General features: G+C 44.9%; 1 protein-coding gene across 1 annotated transcript in view; it reads right to left on the minus strand.

Moving 5' to 3' along the window:
* Window positions 1-20,116, minus strand: part of PAPPA (pappalysin 1) — a 174,741-nt gene that overhangs the window by 45,932 nt on the left and 108,693 nt on the right. The window contains exons 11-13 of the mRNA XM_010203345.2: window positions 7,111-7,224; window positions 6,566-6,701; window positions 2,801-3,014 (exon numbers count right to left, since the gene is read on the minus strand). Of these exons, the coding sequence (XP_010201647.2) occupies window positions 2,801-3,014; window positions 6,566-6,701; window positions 7,111-7,224 (464 nt within the window). The remainder of the gene's footprint in view (window positions 1-2,800; window positions 3,015-6,565; window positions 6,702-7,110; window positions 7,225-20,116) is intronic.

Consider the following 20,116-nt stretch of genomic DNA (forward strand, 5'->3'; position numbering starts at 1 on the left):
TCAAAAGAGCTAACGATGACTGAGGGCAACCCACCTCTAAAGTTCAATAGGAGTTTTGTATTTAAGCCCAGTTTTATATTAACTGTAATATATATTTTAAGAAAGAAGAGTGAGCACATTTTATTTGCAGTTATTAAGTTGTCACTAATGCACAGGAGTGATTCTTTCACCCTCCAAGTAAAAGCTGTGCTAATTTCTAAGGGCTGATACATTTCTTTGCCCTCTCATATTTAAAATCTGTACCCTTGCCTAGAAGTGTTTGTATCTGGCTATAAATCCTCTCCAACCAAAATAATTCTCCTTGAAGACAGAGAAATAATATCTCATGTAGAAGGAAGCCAAAAAGCAGGCAAAAATATCCATGTTGACCTATGGAAAATGAAAGTGGTAAAATTGATGCTTACAGAATCACAGAATCACAAGGGTTGGAAGGAACCTTGAAAGCTCATCCAGTGCAACCCCCCTGCCAGAGCAGGATCATCTAGAGCAGGGCACACAGGAACTCGTCCAGCTGGGTTTGAATGTCTCCAGAGAAGGAGACTCCACAGCCCATCTGGGCAGCCCCTGCCAGTGCTCCCTCACCTCAACAGGGAACAAATTCTTCCTTGTGTTTCATTGGAACCTCTTCTGTTCCAGCTTGTGCCTGTTGCCCCTTGTCCTATCACTGGCCATCACTGAGAACAGCCTGGCTCCAGCCTCCTCACACCCATCCTTTACACATAGTTCTTTCAAAAATTAAATAAGTATCTTAAAAATCCTATTAGGCAAATGCAACCAGTTGGGAAAGGGGAGAGGGAAGGGTGGGTAATGTGGGACTGGCACTCACAGGGAGTCTGTTGGGGAGACACAACTGCACAGGAGGCAGAAGTCCACGTCCAGCTTCTGAATTGGTTAAGAATAAATTTTTTAAAGTCCCTTTTTCTATGTTCTTCCTGGATTGGGTAAAATAACTATGGAAAAAGGTGGCAGGTGATAGCAAAGGTGTCATCTATTTCCTGGCTGCACAACCTCACAACTTTGTCTGCATCTTGGATACCTGAACCCGAGTTTCTCGTATTGAAGAAAGCAGATACAGTCACCCAGAACAAACCCATCACAAGGCAAACTGGAGATTTTTCACTGTAGCACTGTCATCAATGGAAAAAAAAAAGCCCACTGATCTCAATCAGCTTTGGATCTGGGCTTTATTTCAGAAGATTCCAGACCCTTGACTGACATGGGAAACTTTATGATCAATCCAGCGTCGTAACCTGCAAGACCTAAACCGTCACTCTGAACGAGCAAGGCTCTGAGGGAAGTTTGTGAGAGCAAGGGGCTGAGATGGTTCAGTGCACCACGAAAACAATCCACCACCACCAAACAAAAGTCAAGAAGGAAAAAGAAGAGGCAAAAACTGCGGGTGATTCCTCTTCAAGAGATTTCTAAAGGTTCCTTTGCTGGGCTGCAGAGGCTCACTGACGCTTTGCCTAAGGGGAATGCATTTTTTATTAAGGAAATAACTTTCTAAACACAGAGCACTTCTAATTTCATAAGTGAACAAATGGTTCAATTCCTACCAAAAACTTGAGCGGGAGGAATGTGGTCCTGTGTCTCAGCCCTCTCGAGCTCCCTGTTGCTTCTCACCCTCTCCTTCCAGTGGGCTTTTCTTGCTCTTTTTTCTGTCCTGCTCCTGCACTGGGATTTGGCCAAACTTCCACAACTAGACTTCTCATCTGAAACTTGATCCTGCTTGTCTTCAGGCCTCTGAATTTATACAACCTATTGCACAGAATGATCAGACTCCTTGAATCTAGGTCAGAACACACTGACTGGATTGATTTCACTATAGATATACTTCTTTTTTCTAAAATAAATTTTATTTTCCCTTCTCTCTCCCCCTTCTCACCCTCCTGCCTTTCCTGGAACAAAAGCAGGCCCTACAACCAAGCCAGAGCATTATCAAAAACCCTGACAGCTTGCTTAGGAGGCTGAGCAGAGGTTTGCTGGGATATGCAACTTGTTTTACTCTCGCTGCCGCGATGGTATGACGGCTGCTCACAACTTTGAATTCACAAAGGGGAGAAAAAAAATCATTCTTTCAGGGGTTTTGCTAAATTCTCCCCTTTTCTTTTCACTGCCTTGCTGAAAGGATCCATGAAACTGCCGCACCAGAGGCCACAAAAGGTCACAATCTCTGTGGGATGCTGTAAAGCAGAGACTGAGAGGGGTTGGTGGTGATCTATTGATGTGTCTGTAATAACAACAAGAATAAAACGGTAGCCATAAACCTTTCATCCTGGGGGGTCCCACAGAGCTTTTCAGAATGTGGGCCGGATCCAGAGAGGTGCTGAGGGCCCTTACCCCACCATAAAAGCATCGTGAATGCTGGTGGTCAAGCACCCGCTGCACAGGGCCGTGCACCTTGCAGGATCTGGCCCTGCCAGGGCACAAGCATCACTTTGTCTCTGAGCGACCGCTTCCATGGGAGGTCCCTGTAGCACTTTGGCAGCACAAAGCAGTTTAGATTGAAGCCAGTGTGTGAGTGGCAAAAAAATGATGCTGTACTGGGGATAGTATAGACAGCTAACTGGCCCCAATTCCAAGCTTGGGATAAAGGAGGGAGGAGGAAGGAAGAGGAAATAATTCACTAACAGTATCCCATGCAGGTTAAATGTCCCATCCATCCTGACCAATGAGAACACTGCTGTTTTTTTACCACAACACAAAAGGGTCAGCAGGGTTCAGCTGCTGTGCCCCTCCTGCCTCCTCTCAAGCCCCAGCACAGGCGGGTGGCGAGGCGGGAGGAGGCTGACAGGCTCACCTCTGCTCCGCCGGGCTGTAGGTCTGTCCTCGCTGGCAGCTGCTGATGGTGATGGGGTCGAAGTTGTGGAAGGAACGCAGGGCCACCCCGGAGATGGCCACAAACTGGGAGCTGAAGCTAATGAGGACAGCCTGGGTGTGATAAAAAGGGTGACTGAGGTCATGGATGACGGGGATAATCAGGGGATTGTTCCTGCAGCTCAGGACGTGGACACCTGCCAGAGGAGAGACAAGATCAGAGGAAGGGTCAGACTTCACACAATCACTTCTCAAAGCCGTGGGCACTTCAGAAGCATTTCACCCATAGGAATGGCCCTGTAGAGCTGAAAAGTTATGGTAAGCTGCCTGGAGGGGCTTCTCAAATCGCTCTGGAGAGCTTAGCAGAGTAGCATATCCCTCCGGACAGCTGAAGAAAGGCTGCCATTCTCTCCACAAGCACGGCAGGCTCTCAGAGCAGTTTCTTTAGACCACAGCTACGTTTCTATTGTGCTCTGTTAAATCAGGAGCAACCATCATGGAGGAAGCGGAGTCACACTATTGTAAAACCAGTCTGAGAGGACAGTTGGAGCCTTTATACTGCGCATCAAATGGTGCCGGCAGGCTGGGTGGCTTTGTGCACCGTGGGCAGTGCACCAGTGGCTTGTTTGTAGCTGTGCATGTCATTAGCACTCAATGTAAAAGGTTTTTTTGCACAAGCTTTATGCCAAATGTGCCCAGCTTTGACTTTTTTGTTTTGATGGTTTGCAGCCTTAGGGTATCTTGCTCTTTACTAAAAAAGGCAAAGATGGTCCTGGAGAGAGAAACAGGGGTGATGGACCCATGGAGGATTTTACACGTGATTTCATTAGAGAAGAAAATAATCGTGTCACAAGTGTCTCAAGGAGTCACAGACACACCAGAGAGGTGATAAGGACACTTCCTAATCCCTTTTCTTCAGCAGAGAAGGCATTCAGTGATAGCTGGGAAGAAATTCTCACCTTCAAATAGAGGCAGCCTGAATTCAAATGGGCCAAACCCATCTCAGGGCTAACTCAAAGGACAGACAGCTGTCCTCTGTCCTCAGAAAGCATTAACTGAGATTCAAGGCCCGATGGCTGCCTGCAAAGCCCATCCTCCATGGCTCCGTGGCACGGCTCCGAGGATCAGCTTGGCTCCAGCTCCACTCGCTTCACTGGAGCTCCCCCAGCAACGGCTTTGGCCCAGGCCCTTTGGCTACCCTGATACACTTACAAATTTGAAATGAAATATATTCTATTTGCATGTTTAACTGGCTCAGGGATTTCCATCATTGTATTTTTTTTTCCAGTTCAGGTTTCTTGACTCAAAAGGAAAGGAATAAAAAAAGTTTTCGGTTTTCTCCTTAGAAAGTGATTTCCTGTGAATTAAGACAGACTTCTGACCACTCTTTAAACATCTATTTCCCATCCTCTACTTTGAAAAAAAAAAATCTTCCAGTAATAATAAGGGGGAAAAAAAAAAGCAAACTTCTTTTTGTTTGGGTCTTTACCTGACCCTGAAATAACCTCCCTGTCTACTTCCCTCCCACAGGTCTTTTGATATCAGCTCCTTGTGGAATGGTGCACGTTTCTCACTTACAAACAGGTGCAGTTAATACTCAAAATCCCAGGTTCCCAAATTCTTTGGAAGTTTCTGCCTTCTCTGATGGAAAGCCAAGAAAGACCTTATGGGTATGAGGCTGTTTATTCACCTCAGTTTCATTCCTCACACTCAAACGACATCCATCCACAACAAAACAGACTCTCAGAGCTGTGCTGCGGTTCCTGGTGCTTTCTGACCCTGACAGGGTAAATGGAGCTGAGCAGGTCAGGTTCATTTAACTAACCTGCCTTCATCAGCCAAAAATCCCACTCAAGATAGAATTGCCTGTGGCAGGGGAGTTAGAGCTGTTTCCATGCTTGGCCTTATTTCTGTAGCTCCATATCCACCTATTCAATACTCAGGAGCCATTGCAAAGTACCCATCAGCTGGACTCCAACGTCTACAATGGCACTGAACTAACAGTGCTGTTTGGTATCCCAACCTCTCCATCTCCTACTGATGCACAAAAGGAGCTTCTCATTATTTTCTGGGAGTCTACAAGGTAAAAACTTGGTCTAACCAACGTGTCAAATGTACTTCTGGACAGACTACATTTTGCTCGTGGGAGTGTCCTTTAGCACATGAAAGGACTAATCAAGCTTCAAATTAGTGTCACTTCCTTTTGGATTGCCTTTCAGTTTGCTACTACCTTCTGCATAAGGCTGGCTGTCAGTCTGCAGTCAATCCTGCATCCAGTGCATGCCAAAGTTTGCATCTCAGCTACAGCTTCCAGTTTGCCATGATGGTAATTCAAACACATCAAACACAATATCCAGGAAATGGACTTAACACTGCACCAACAACTCAGGCAGAACAATGACTGGGAGCTCTGTCTGAGTGAGAACTGCTGGGGAGCCTACCTACACATCTCTGCTCCAGGTCAACCTCATCTGAAAAGGTTGGAGGGGCTTTTCCATGACAAAGGCAGCATTTCAGCTGTGAAGATCTCCAGTCTGAGTCATGCCAAACTCATGTTGCAACTTCATTGAGGATTTCAAAACCTAACCCTCAGTTTCCTCTTTGCTCCTCTTTCTTGTTCATTCTCTCACACTCTGTCTCTATAAAAGGTTGCATCAAGTATTTGTTGGCATGCTTCTGTATCCATCACTTATTTCTCAGAGGGAAAGAGCTCTGTGCCACTGTTTTGTGAAGGGAGGAGGGTAACACTATTCCAGGAGCTCTGGCAAACTGGGAGCTACCTTGACTCAACCTGTACAACTTGCTATGAGTATGGTTCATTCTCAGACAACAGACACCATACATCCTTTCTATGCTACCCTCGATAGTCATCCAACACCTGTCAGTTGTGTGTGTCCCTTCTCTTTCTCATCACCAGTAAGATGTTTGTTTGAGTTTTCAGGTAGTCAAAAACCACAAAGTCACAGTAAAACAGGAAGCTGGGGGTAGGGGGTTATGTTTCCTTAAAAAACCCACTCTTGGGATGACACAGCCAGCTTTGTTCCCAGTGGAAAAAAAGGTCAGAAGACAGTCCTATCCTGACACAGAGTTGGGAGCTAGAGTTAATTTTTTGGTTTTGGAGTTTAAATGCAGACAGAATCAGCAGACACAGGTTCAGGGACCTGCGCCCAGGATAGCAACAAAAATGGTCTCTTCTGGCACTTCAGCACAACTAGCAGGTCCACAGCCCCTGCAAGGCACATCTGCTTGAGGCCAATGCAAGCAGCCCACAAGGCTCCTGTGTTAGATCTTCACCAAACCTTGAAAAACTTTGACCTTTAAATAGCTGTGGAAAGCCTGCTGCAAGCAGGACTAGAAATCCACCCAACTTCACCTTGTAAAGTAGAAGCATTTGCTGCACCAGTTGATGCAGGTCCCTCACTCCCTGCTACCAGCAGTTGGTCTGCGTTACTCTCAACGTCTCTACGGGGAAGTGCTGTGTGTGAAGCATTGAAACTACTTATTTTAATGACTAAAGAGGAACTAATTGCTTCTGAACACGTAGTGAACTGGTATGGACAATGTCTGTATAAAATGATTTCAACAAACAATTTCAACAAACTAGCGAGACTCGTGTCCTGAAGCACTAAGCAAGGACTTTTTTCTGCCTGACTGGAAAAGCTGAGCAGGAATACTAGTCAGTTTGTGAATGGGGGTATAGACAGATTAAGCAAGCAATAAAGAGGAGTTTAATAAAAGACATTCTTACCAAGATCATGGCTTTGCTCTTTAGTGTCAAACAGCTGCACACCAATGGTCTCCTGCTTCTGATCCAGGTAATAGGTCCCATCAGTGACCAAGTGAACTAGGACTGCTGCAGCTACCATAGGCTGGGAAAAATAAGCCTGGGAAAACAAAAGCCCCACAGAGGCTGAGGTGGAGAACTGTGGTGGGCTTTAAAAACACCCCAAGTGTCAGCTCAGGACTTTTAAAATAACAATTCCCATCCCAGGTCACACAGTAGTCTTCTCTTCCAATCTCTCCTACACATACTAGATAAACTCGAGACAAACAGTCCTGCAGCTGGAGGCTGTAACCTCTCAGAAATTCAATAGCCTTGTCACAGGAGGGAACTCCACCACTGACTCTCTAGACAGAGCTCAGAGGTTTTGTTTTGGTATTTCACACAAAACATACTTCAAAGAAAGGAGCAGCTTGGCCTGGGGAAGGCTGTCGCATGGTATTTTGCCTGTTGGAGAAACTTTGTACAGGCAGGCAAAGAGAAGACTTCTGAATGACATGTACACTTCCTACCTTCAGCCAGAAAACAGTCTGAGTCATGTGGGAGTACTGGAAGTTGGCCGTGCAGGGATACCAGGCATACTGAGAGACACCATCATTCAGGTCAATCACCTTAGTTCGACACACCTGTGGGAGAAAAAGGAAACACCAAAACATGTAGATGACAGTAAGGAAGGGTTGTGACTGTTTAAAGTGGGGGAAAGGAGCTGAAGATTCACAGCAGCTGGATGGCAGCCAACAGTTTCCTCTTAATTTGGTACAAGGTGCTTGACAGCATTCAGAACAACTCTGCTCCCACCCAAACGGACCACAACTCTTCCCACTCGAGTCAAAGTGACTCACTTCTGAACACACCAACTCATGGCACAGACAGCCAGCAGATGCTCTCCACAGTACTCAAGTAATGTCCTATTTAAACCTGCATGTTACTGTAACCCCAGGGAAGCCACAGATGGCCAGGTAAACTTGGAAGCAAGTGTAGCCAGGAAGGACCTGTCTGTGTGTCTGTCACAACCCAATTTAGGCAAACTAGTTTCTTGTTTTGTTAACTAGTTTCTCCAAGTGGAATCACCTTCTTCCTACACCTACAGCACTCTCCTTGGCAGGCAGCAGTGGGATTGTAAGCTGATAAAGAAGATGAATCCCGTGTTGGCATGGAGGAAAAGCTCAAAGACTGAAAATGCCTAAGTACCAAAGTGCCTTGCAACGCCATCAGTATGTAAGATGTGAAACTGAAGCTGCAAGAAATGGCAGGATTTACTGTGAAACCACATTGCTCAGTGAAGCTGCTTCAAAAAAGAAACATCCATGACCACAGCCTTAATTTCCCCAACAGACACGAGAGAGGAAATGCCCACCATGCAAAAGTTTACTACTGCATGAGAAGGATGCTTCCAGCTGAGGCTCTCGGAGCAACTGAAGGGTACGTGTTAAGGTTTACAACACCTTGGTGAACTCAAGTGACTATCAGAGGCATGGGGATAGAGGGATTTCCTTATGGTCACACGGTGTAGTGGCAATGGAGCTATGACTGTAACTCCAGAGGCCAAACCACTTCCAGCAGTTGTGCTAGCCACAGGAGAGCCCAGCACTGAGCACACAGACCACCTGCACTAGGTGCTAACTGGAGATATGTACTCTTGGGGAAGGTATCAGATTTCTTTCCAAGACCAGAGCCTGAACTGAGCAATCAGGTGATGATGTGCTGTCAGTAAAGCTGTTCCCATAAGCAATTTCCCTGATTGTTAAAACAAAAAGAAAACCCTGAAGTGAAATGAGAGAATTAACAGAGATGTTTTTAACCATTCAAAATCCTATGCCTACTCTGTAATTCTGCATGGAACTGCCCTCTTGGTCTTGGCAGGCAAAGTCTGGGCTATGCAAAGAGTCTGGGATGCCTGAGAATGAGAAACCAGATTGGCTAAAAGTGAGGTAATCACTTCTATAATCTGAGTCCCTCAAGATCCAGCAGAGAGGAATCTATGGGCAAAACATAAATCAGCTTTAATGGGCTGGAAGAAGATTTTTAGTTTATTTATTTTTTAAAACAACTGGGACCAAGCCTCATTGAGGCTAGCCAGTGGATAGTGTTACATTTTACAGCGGAGCAAGGCTTTACATAAACTATCTTTGGCATTTGAAATCCAGGCCAGCAATTCGACATGTACCATTTCGCAATTCTCCCTTCTTGCATTTTCAGCAGCCTGTCTCCTGTTGGGAGCATGGTTTTTATTTTAATACCTCTCCAGCTAGGGAATTTATCTTACCCACATCTGCAATTTATATGGTCAGAGAGCTCTTTGACATGAACAAAGGTCTCGTTACTTTTACATGATTCTGTTCTTACTCTTATATCTTCTCCTGCTCTGTTGGTCCAAAAAGGTGGTTGAAAGAAACAAAAGTAGTGATGTTTGGTACATTTTAAGTGCTGCTTAATGGGTAAGTGAAAACCTGTATTAAGAAATCACCCAGACCTTCACCAAAAGTTTGACTCAAACCCAAAATAAACCCCGCTGAGGTGGGTTGGAAATCTCTGATATCTTTCAAATGCCTGTTTGATTTGTGTGCCTGTGTGAACTCCAGCACTTTCTGCTTCTGCCCGAGAATATCAGCAAAAATCTTAACGCTGCATAAAGAACCTGTGTTTGAGACACGTGCAGCTGAGGTGTGCACACTCGATAAACTGGTTGGGTTTATACAGGTTAGATGAGCTTCCTCCCACTGAGGCTGATCCATCACCACTCAGACAAGCGTTTCAAAGTGGTACTGGGGTAAAAAGTTCTTTCAGAAGAGTGTAGTTGAGAGGTGTGGGAAATGTCTAACAGACATAACATTAGGATTGGCTACAAGAGCCTCTTCTACACTAGCTGCTATCTAGTAAACTTAGCTAATGGCAAGAAAGTTCTTGAAGGCTTTGTAATGACAACCTGATGGGATAAACAGTCCTTATCACCTGCAGACTCCACCATCTCAGCACATGGCAAATAAATCCCCTTTTCAATTCTTCCCAGTTACTGAGTGTCTCACCACAGCTGCAAAGTCTGAGAACTATTTGTTGTGAGAGTCCTTCACACCTCTGCCTTTAAGGCATCCCTAAAAGATGGAAGCAGCAGTGAAGGCACTTATCACTGCAGTAACACCACTTTCAAATGGCAAGTTCCAATGGTCTGGAAGACAGAGCACCACATCTTCTCATGGCTACAAATCCATAGGAAATCACATGCATGAGAAATAAATTCTTTTCTAACATCCTCCAGTTTGCTACAGTGACACAGAACAGAGGCTAAAGCACCTGACAGCTGTGGAGGGAAGAAGGGATAAATGTACTTTTCATTTTAGGGTGTTACCAAGTACTTTGATGAATGACGGCACCACACAGGCCTCAAAACCTCACCCATTTATCCAGGTTCTCAGGCTCACACAGCAATTGGGATCCACAGGAGCTTAGTATCTGCTCCAAAGTATTTGAGGACTATTCGTGTCTACTTACTGGAAGCCCATGTCATACCCCTCCCTAGGAAGCTGCTTTCAATTACAGGAGCTGATGTCTGTTCCTCTTGGAGGTTCTAATCCAGCTCGTCTCCCACCCACACATTTTGTACACAAACATTGAGAGACAGAATGAACAAGGCCAGGGAGCACTGTGGGATCTTCCCACAAGAGGGAATGCCTGGAGGATTCCCTTTGACTGATTTATACAACCTCTTGTCAATCACAGGGACAACATGTTCTTCAAACCGCCTCTCCTGTTTTCCTTCTCTTACTCAAGGGGACCGAGGAATGTGTCAGCAGGAGAAAAGTGATATATCAGAAGCGCTTAGTTCATTGCCACATCTAAAACGCAGTTACTATTGCAATTAACTCCATTTCCTCATAACATTTGCCTTCAAAGTAATACGTGAAGATTTGCTGAAGAGCAAATTTTGGAAGGCACCCTTGTGAATGATTCCCAGACATCCCAAGACTTACTTCAGGCAACGTTAGGTTGTGTTGGTGGGCTCCTGTTGCAGACAAAGTAGGGGTTAAGGATCACATGGGTCCTATGGACCGGACACTGGACCAGGTCTCAACGTGACCGTGCCCAGTGTATGGCCTCATTACAACCTTCTGGGCATCACTTGGCTTCTCCAGGCCTGAAGTCCCTGTCTCTAAGACAAGGATGATATTCCCCCACAGCACATGGATATCTTGAGAGTAAAAGACACTAGCCACAGAAAGGTGCTCAGATGTTAAAGGAGCAAACAAGCACATGCATGTGTGAAGGACATAGATGTCACTCTGTCCCTCCCATCAAGTCAGACACCACAGGCTTTACACTGATGGCTTTCATCTCTCACACTGTAACATCAAAATAATTCGAAATGCAGAGAGGCAAAGCTGCTGTTTAAACCAGGACGGTGCCCTGCTCAGCTCTGGCATATGGCTGACACTGCAGTTGGAGTGGACGTGCCTGTCTGCATGCCTGCGGGCGGCTATAAACAGAGCAAATCTCCAGTGCACAGACCTGTCTGCTCCCAATATCCCATCTGTTGTCCCATGGTGGGGCTTCCTCCAGACCATGCCTTCAAGCTAAGTATGGCTGTGAAAGGCCATCGTGAATACTGGTCCATCAGGCAGCAGGGAGCAACTTCCTTCTTGGGGAGAAGGGTGAAAGTGGTCATCATGCCCCAGACACGAGGCTGCTGTCTCTCCCTCCCTCCATTTTACTGCATTGCTGCCACTTCTTCACCAAGACAGAAAATGCTGTGAGTTTCTGGGACAAAACAAGCTATACTCTGTCCCATTTGCAAAACAGCAACCACAGAACAAGCAGGAGCAGGATCTATTAGTAAAACCCACAATCTCGTCTATGTGTGGAGCACACAACATCCTGAGTGAGGATGCACAAGTGTTGAGAAATACTCGTGGACTGATATGAAACCCATGGAGGCACAAACAGGACATTTTCTGTTGTTTGAAGATCCAGCTAAAGAATAGATTTCAACCATAATAATGAAACCTCATTAATCTACAGGTTTTAGCTGACTGCTCTGTAGAATGTTAGTTTAACTTAACACATGTCAGAAAATCCCAACTATGACATAAGCAGCATTTTAACACATCTCTTACTGATGAAAACTTTCTCTTTCCATTGCCAGATTTGAGGCTGGCATTCAATCAGACCCTTTATTCTTAAACTTGTAATTGTTCTTGCAGACCTAAGGTTAATCTTACCCAAGGATGAGGAACAACGGTGCAGTTGCTAAATATCAGAAAGGTTCCTGCTTGTTTATTGCCCAATATTATAAGGCAGCTTGACTGCCACATGGATGCCACCCAGTTTGTCTACTGCAGCACAGACCTCCAATCTGTTCTGAAAGCTGTCACACTGTTCTTCTCATTTAGGCTGGGAATTGGGTTGAAGTTAAAGCAAAAACAAAATTGCCCACATTAGCGAGCACTGAACCATTAAAAAGGCCACCATTTGGGTTCCAACAAACACCTCCAAAATCAGCCAATTTCTAGGACCATTTCAAACCTCAGGAGCCTACAGAGCTCAGATGAAAATGGTACACGCAGGCTTACTCAAGGGACATCAGGAATTTTGCTCTGGGGTTTCTTCTAGGTGCTGGTCAAAAATGGTTTAGAACTAGTCCCTTTATTAGCATTCTGGATGTTTCCCATCTGTCCAGCTATGAAAGTCAGCATTGGGTCATTTCAGGTTGGCCTCTAAGACTTAAGGAAACTATTCAGTGTTACTTTTTTCAAACTAGTACATATATTATATCTGTGTAATGTACAGTGGGTTTTAAAATATGTACTAACATTGAGTTTAAAATACACTGTTGTTATGAAAAATAAACCAAAAAACCCCCAAAATCAAATCTGAGCTTCAGCAGCATAGATTATAAGACAATGAGAGAAAGCTGTGTCCTCTGTCTTTCAATACTATACATACCTCCTAGCCTGCTGCTTTGTCCTCAGTTGCAACTTTCCCATACCTGTGATGCTCATGAACTGCAGCTTGTACTGCAAACCTCTGCCTGCCCTGTGTGCCAGTTTTACTAAGTTTCACGGTCTGCTTTTGCCTGTTTCACTGGGGTACTAAAAGTCTGATGGTAAAAGATGAAAAACTGAAGCATGTCCTGCTCCAGGACAAAGGCATGCAGGCAGCTGATCAACAGAAAAGCTTTATCAATTGGAAGCTGATAAAACTCCTGGGGTAACACACTGATGTTGGATTACTCCCAGATTCAGTTGGCTCAGAAGTAAGAGGAAATCTCATCTGTCAGTTTTACCCATGTAACGAAGAATAGGATTTGTCTGTGGGATTGGGAAGCTGACTATGTCTCCTGCGGGACAGAATTAAGATCCATTGCCAGTTGCTATGTCCAGTCTCAATACAGCCACTTCCCCTTTGAATTTGGGGCAGCCGATGGTCCTTGCAGACTTAGTATTCAATTAGCATGTTACTACAGCTTTCTTAGCACAGAGCCCCCATGTTCAACTGAAGGTTTGGCTGGATTTTTTAGCAATTGGAAAGTGACCTTTATGTGTAGGAAAACAACACAGTCAATATGACATAACATCAATAGTTCATTTGCGATGTGACATGATGATAAATTCCTCTACTTTACAATAAAAATGATAGTGTTCACTTCCAAAGGGAAATTTTCCTGGGTAGAGTTTTAGATGTAACACAGGGATGTGATTCAGAAATGAGTGGGAGATGCAAGGGCTAGTTTGTTTTGTCATATTTTCAGGAAAGCAAATAGGAGCTAAAGGGATTTGAATTAGATGATAGTTCAGATTGCATATGTATTCAATGTGTGTTATTAACTTTAGCTTTCTCAAAAAGTACAGCTATTTCACTTCCAAAGACCCTACATGAACAATACATTTCAATGTTTAAATCACAGAGACCTGCATTCTTTGAGCTTTCCTTTGAATTTCTGTTCTCTCCAGATTCAAAGCAAACTTCATTCAAAACCAGCGAGTTCAAATCAAAATCACATAAACCCATAAACTTCACATGGTACACCTGAAAAAACTGTAAATCAGTTCTGACTGGGCCTATTCCAAACCCACATCAGGTTTGACATCCAGCCAGGTGTAATCAAAGTATCTAGGATGCTAGCTGGACCTGTGGAAAAAACAATATTGAGTTTTAATCTTACAAGAAAACACTAACCAGATGATTTTTGCATGGTTCAAAGGATCATCCCAAAGACATCAATCGAGAAAGGGCCAGAAACTACAGAAAAATAAGGTGAAAAAAGAAGAAATAATTGCCCTTAGGGGATTTAATAATGAACTTTTACAGAAGCCTACAAGTAAATACCAGCATTTGGGGCTCAGGAGTGCAATTTGTCCTTGTCCCTCCTTCTTTTGCCACTGAGTAACAAATGCTGAAAGGACACAAAGGCAAGCGAGAGCTCCAAGTGCACAGTAAGGCAGAATACAGTCTCATATGAAGCACCTGAAAGCATAACTGAGCAATCTGCCATGTGCTCCTGTTTATTCACGTCAGACATTTCCTCAACACACCAGTAGGACAGAGAGAAGCTGCTCTCAAACAGCAGCATCTTCCACCCCGGCACTTCTCACCTAGGAGCATAATTCTGAGAATTAGCCTTGAATTGCATTCTGCTATTGTATTAAAGTTCACAAATACATCTACCAGTAGAAATAGCAGCCAAATGCAACCCACCAAACACACAGCATAGGGAAACAAAGCTCAGACAAGACCTTCTACCTTCACTTCTGCAAACATCAGCCTCATTAAAGCTAAAAGGCATTTTCAGTCTGCAGCACAAGCCCCTCTCTACAGCTTCCACACTGCTGCTCACAAAAGTGTGAAGGCATTATAGACTGATAAGTGCTTTAACAGACTGTATATCCATCCACTGGAGAGCAAGGTTAAACAAATACAGTAGCCAGAACATTATTGTTGGCTGCTCACCCGGGTTCCCAAACTGCCTGTCTCTAACTTGAACCAGCTAGGTCCCCTGCATCAGAGCTTGCACATGACTGTGGGCCAAGGCTGGTCATGGGGTGCTGCAGCAAAGGAAAACATACACTTTTACCACTGATGAGTGGAGCAAAAGCTTTTTTGTGATTATTTTTTCCCTCCTTTGACCAGAGCATTTCATTTGGGAGCAGCTGGCATCGGAAAATCAAACTGTACCAGGCACAATGTGCACCACACTTTAGATCTTAAATGCATTTTTATTATTATATTAGTGGATCTGACTTACTGGAATCATTGCAGTAAGGCAAAGGAGTGTGCTTACAATCCATTTGGTAACATCCCCTCCTTCCTTACCAAAGCTGGTCCTATAAATTTGCTTGGACAAGAAAGCACACAGCCAATTAGAGAAAGTCCAAACCAAGAACAACAAATCCCTAAATAACTTCAGCTCAATGAGGGCTTCTCCATCAGAATAACACTGGATGAAGTGGACAGAGATGCTTAGAAGCATTTGGGCAACCTTTGGGCAATAGGAAGAGACAAACAGGAATAAAACCTGAGCCACTTTTTCTTTCTTCTTTTTCAGCTATCAAGGAGGGAAAACCCCCCCCTACACTTCCATTTCCAGCATGATAGGAATAGATCTTAAACATCCTCATACCTAACCCCACCTCCTTTGAACTGCCCCAAGTGCACACAGGGCACAAGAACAGCTTCCAAGAGGTGAGAGACAACACAGGTGCTGCCATGAGCTCTGAAGATTGCTTGCTAAGCTTCGCCCGTGGTGGAAGCAAACAGCCCTGCAGTAGTTAATGTCAGCTCTGGCCACATGATCACATTCAGGAAAGGTCAAAAGAGTGATTTTTAATTTAAAAACATCTGTGTGTTTAAAGAACAAAACTTTCTCATGTGCAGAAAACCAGGGGTTTCCAGCGCTTTTATTTCCAGAGTTACAGTCATGCTTTTCAGCTTTGTTTAGGGTTATGGACCATGTAAACACGCTGTGTAAACCACATGCAACCCTCATCACACAGCCTTTCCACATGCAAGGATAATTGGGGGTGCAAACCTCTCTCTCCTTGGCTCCTTTTCCCTCTGCAAGCTTCTCAGCTTCCCACACCGCACTCCCAGGGAGCCAGCCAGACACCCAGTTGTTGTCCTTCCCTATATGAAGACGTACACATGCCTCTAATCCTAAGGGTACAAGTCTACTCTGGGCTGTCAACAGGCTTTAATTGGTTACATCCAGGGAGATGACACATTGGGAAGAGGCCCTGAGTTTAATAGGGAGAGGGAAGGCTGTGGCAAGGCTCTCAGGGACTGTGGCGGTGGGGGGGAGGGACGGGCATAGATGAGAGCTACCATGTGCTGTCCTGGGGAGACAGCTCCAGCTACACCTCAGAAGTCAAAGCCTTTCTGTTTCCCACCAGCCCTATGTCAGCATGCATTAATTAAGATTAAACCCTGTGGCTTGTTTTTCTTAATACTCAAAGGCATGGCATGTGATATACAAATCAGAAGGTTCCCCCTTGCTTCACTGGGCTTTTCTTACTGAAATTTCAGAGTAACAAAACCCCCACCATGCAAACAAATTCCTCAGAATGAGTGGGACCATCCGGAAAGAGTCCACAGAAGAGCAGGCAGTTGCTTCCTCCAGCCTGCACACATCTGCAGCTCAGCAAAGGGGAGCTGGGGCTCCTCAGCTTGGAGGAGAGGAGACTGAGGGGTGACCTCATTAATGTTTACAAATACATAAAGGGCAGGTGTCAGAAGGCTGGAGCCAGGCTGTTCTCAGCGATGGCCAATGATAGGACAAGGAGCAATGGGTACAAGCTGGAACAGAAGAGGTTCCAAAGAAACACAAGGAAGAATTTCTTCCCTGTGGAGGTGAGGGAGCACTGGCAGGGGCTGCCCAGATGGGCTGTGGAGGCTCCTTCTCTGGAGACATTCCAGCCCAGCTGGATGAGTCCCTGTGTGCCCTGCTCTAGGTGGTGCTGCTCTGGCAGGGGGGTTGCACTGGATGAGCTTTTCAGCTCCCTTCCAGCCCTTTTGATTCTGTGATTTGGTTGCAGGTGTCTGGGGAAGCATGGCATTTCCCTTTAACCTCATAACAGACCTGGTTAATCTGATAGACCTCAAACTCCAACAAATGAAACCAAAAGACCAGTGGAAGTGTCTCATTCTTGATGTCTCAGGCTAGTAGAGATGTTCATGGAAACTCCCAGGTGCTCCCTAAAGAACTTACTGGGGGGATTAAAGTTGGAGCATCATCTGAGAAAGGAAGTTCATGGCTCCTTCAGCCTCCCTGCCCTCAGAAGCAGGCTCTGGGAGGACAAATTGGGAGCACAGGGAATTGAGGAACTCACAGCTACTGAGGCCTTTGCCACCAGAAACCACCACTGGAACACAGTTAAATTTCCATACAGTGAGACTTCCCTTTCCCAGCAGGTAAGGGTCACAATGTAAGCACAGTACACTGAACCATGAACTGCTCTGCTACAAGGGCACAGTTTTCAGAGATATTTCAATAGAGAAAGGTGGAAAGAAAGTAATCTCCACCTTGTACTTAAGCTTCTTCTCACTAAAAAGAGACATACTTTCTTTGAGAGTAATGGTGCAATAGTTAATTACCCAACAATGGGAAAATAAGATCCATTGCCCAAAGTGCTAAGTGTAAGGATTCTGGCCCAATGACTAAGCAGAACTTGATATTCTCCTGAAATGAGGGCTTTTCCCATGCACAGAGAGATAATAGGCCTAAATAACTATTTCCTGACGTGCATTACAGTTTGCAGCTGGACCCTGAGGCTAGAGTGGAAACCCAGGCCTAGAGGAGGCTCCTGCTGATAAGCAGAGGGAGCTGGGCTCACTTACCAGACAGTTGAATCATGTCTTCTTATCAGATTCACCACTGAAATGACCTCAGAGGAAACACTAGTCCTGTAACTCTACAGGCAGTATTTCCAAAGATGAGCATGGATTTGGGGTTCCTCGACAGTTACAGCTTCAACTAAGGCAGGAAGATTCAGAAGAGATTTAGAGCAGCTCAAGAGTTTATCCAAATGGTCCCCAGTTAGTCTTTGTTTTGTTTTGTTTTTCTTTTTAAAGTAAGTCCTTATTTGCAGGTGAAGACAAAGGGATTGACTTGACCTTCAGGACAGTGCTGGGTAAGAACCATCCTCCAATAAACATGCCTTTTAGACACATCAAGATGAACACCCTAAAATTCATTGGCATCTAAAATACGAGGTCTCTTATGACAATGTGGGCCAAAATGCCTACATTACTCTGAAAAAGCACTGCAGACAATCCTTCATTTAAAAGGAAAAATAAATTCTCCCCTCCTGGCATGAGAAAGTTTACTTTCAGGCTTAAAGAAATGATTGTGTGGTTTTGGGGATGGCATTCCGTTCTGCTGAAGAATAGCACCCTGCCTGCCTGTATATCTGTGGCTTTGTAGCTACATTACAATCCTGGAGAGCTCTGTTTACATATTTTACATGTTTTCTCATGCAGAACATGAAACCAAATTGCATAGTAATGGCCATTCCAGCCTCACTCTTGCACCCTTTTTGATCCCCTCCTCCTGATCACTTGTTTTAATTCTATCCCAAATAATCGACTGGGTATTTTTAACTGCACTTGGTTGACTGGCAGTGCTTCAAACAGGTTTATTTGCTGTTTCATAGGGAAATCATGCAATAGCTGGTGAAGCTACATGCCAGGGGGGTAGGGAGAAGATGGGCTGGGGCAGGGGTGGGTTTGAGATGCCGAGAGCCCTTCATGCATGAACAAAGCAGACGTGTCGGTGCATTTATGCAAAATGATTCCGCTCTGAATGGAGAGGGACCCAAGGCAAACAACCCGGATGGGCTGCAGGAGTGCTATCCCACGCTTACGGCTGGACATGCTCTGCATCTAAAGGCTTGTGAGCAGCAACAGCAGACAGAGAGACTGGCAGATTGAGGGGCAAGGGCCGAAGAGGGGGGTCTCCTTCCAGGAGCCTGCATGCTAACGAGCACTGTTGGTGCTGTGAGGTCCGGCTTTCCGGCTCGCTGACGTCCAAGCTGTTTTCTGGGTGGGTGGCTGGGCGTACAGCAGATATGATCATAAAGTGCTAAGTTACTTCCTAAAGAAGCACACAATCCTCATTATTATCCAAGACAATATTCCTTTCTTGCCTTTCTCCTTGCCTCTAGTAATAACAAATGGCATGGAATTCTGCTCTCATTTCATTAATGATAAATGTATCCTGGTTCTGGGACGATGGGACCAATTTCCGGCACCTGAGGATTTTTGGTTTGACCTTCATCTCTGAAAAGGTCAGATAGAACCTCTCTGAGAGTACTGATGGCTGCTTTGCTCTCTGCATCATCCTTTGTTTCTTTTATCTATTTTCTTTGCAGTACACAAAAGGAACACAGTGTACCAGCCCCTGGTACTCACAGTTCTGTTTCCCTTAGATGACTTGCATATGTGCTCTTGAAAAATTAGTCTAAAAACTAAGGGGGGAGGGGAGTAGAAAGAAAAAAAAAAAATCCCTTGAGTGTTTGGCAAAATTGCTGGAATCTCCTCTGACATCTCATTGTGTTCTCTCTGTCCTCCCCCTACACAAATCAGCCAGAGGCTACAACATCAGCCATGGAGTCTGCTGGTTTACTACTGCCAGGAGCACAGGAGCATTGGAAGATGTGTGGATGGAGGGGCAAGAGGGAGGGAATCCCTCTCTGTCCTAGGAAGGAGCAGGCAGACAGGTGATGGGCAGCATCCCCTTTTCTCCAGACAGCTCTGGATCAACTTCAAGGGTAACACTCTTTCTCAACAACTCTCACTGCAACTAAGTCTTTTTCAAGCCAGCCTACCTAGAAATCCAATTTCTCATTTTATTTTGCTTCAGAGACTCAGATAATTCCAGAGCAAGAGCACAAATCTTTGTAGCATTGCTCACCTTGGAGTGGACCCTTCACATGGACCACCTCCTCCAAAAAGGCAAAGCAGCAAGGCAAACACACAGGGACCAGAGGGATTTCTTTGGCAAAAAGGTTGCACGATATAGCCTTCCCAGCAAGACAGGTGGGAAAGCAAGGAGTTGGTGGGCCAGTTTTCCAGTCCTTTCATACTGAGAATGAACAGCCAAACTGTGCTAGGATAAAGACTAATTCATAAATGAGATGATGTGAGGTGGCTGACAGAGATAAAATGCAGATTTAATGACCACAAACTCCTTCCAGGTCCCTACTCCCAGACAGCTGCTCTCAACAGGCCCTGAGCAGTTTTCTTTTTATTCAGGATATGAACATTTCCCTTTCAAGACATCCTGAACTTCCCAGTCCTGGAGAGGTCTAGGCTCAATAATGCCCAGTGCCTGCAATGTCTCTGAAGTTTAATCCTCAAACAGTAGCTTTACCCGTCTGTGCTCTGGTTTCCACCTCTATTAAATGGAAAAGAGACCAAGCAGTGTGGCTGTGATAAGACTTAATTAATCCCTGTGCATTGAAAAAATATGAAAAATGTCATTAATTAAGCCAAAGAAGGAGCATTCCAGCCTGACTTTGCCTGATGGTCAGG

This window comes from Colius striatus, chromosome 19 (genome assembly GCF_028858725.1).
Source record: "Colius striatus isolate bColStr4 chromosome 19, bColStr4.1.hap1, whole genome shotgun sequence".
Classification (NCBI taxonomy): Eukaryota; Metazoa; Chordata; class Aves; order Coliiformes; family Coliidae; genus Colius; species Colius striatus.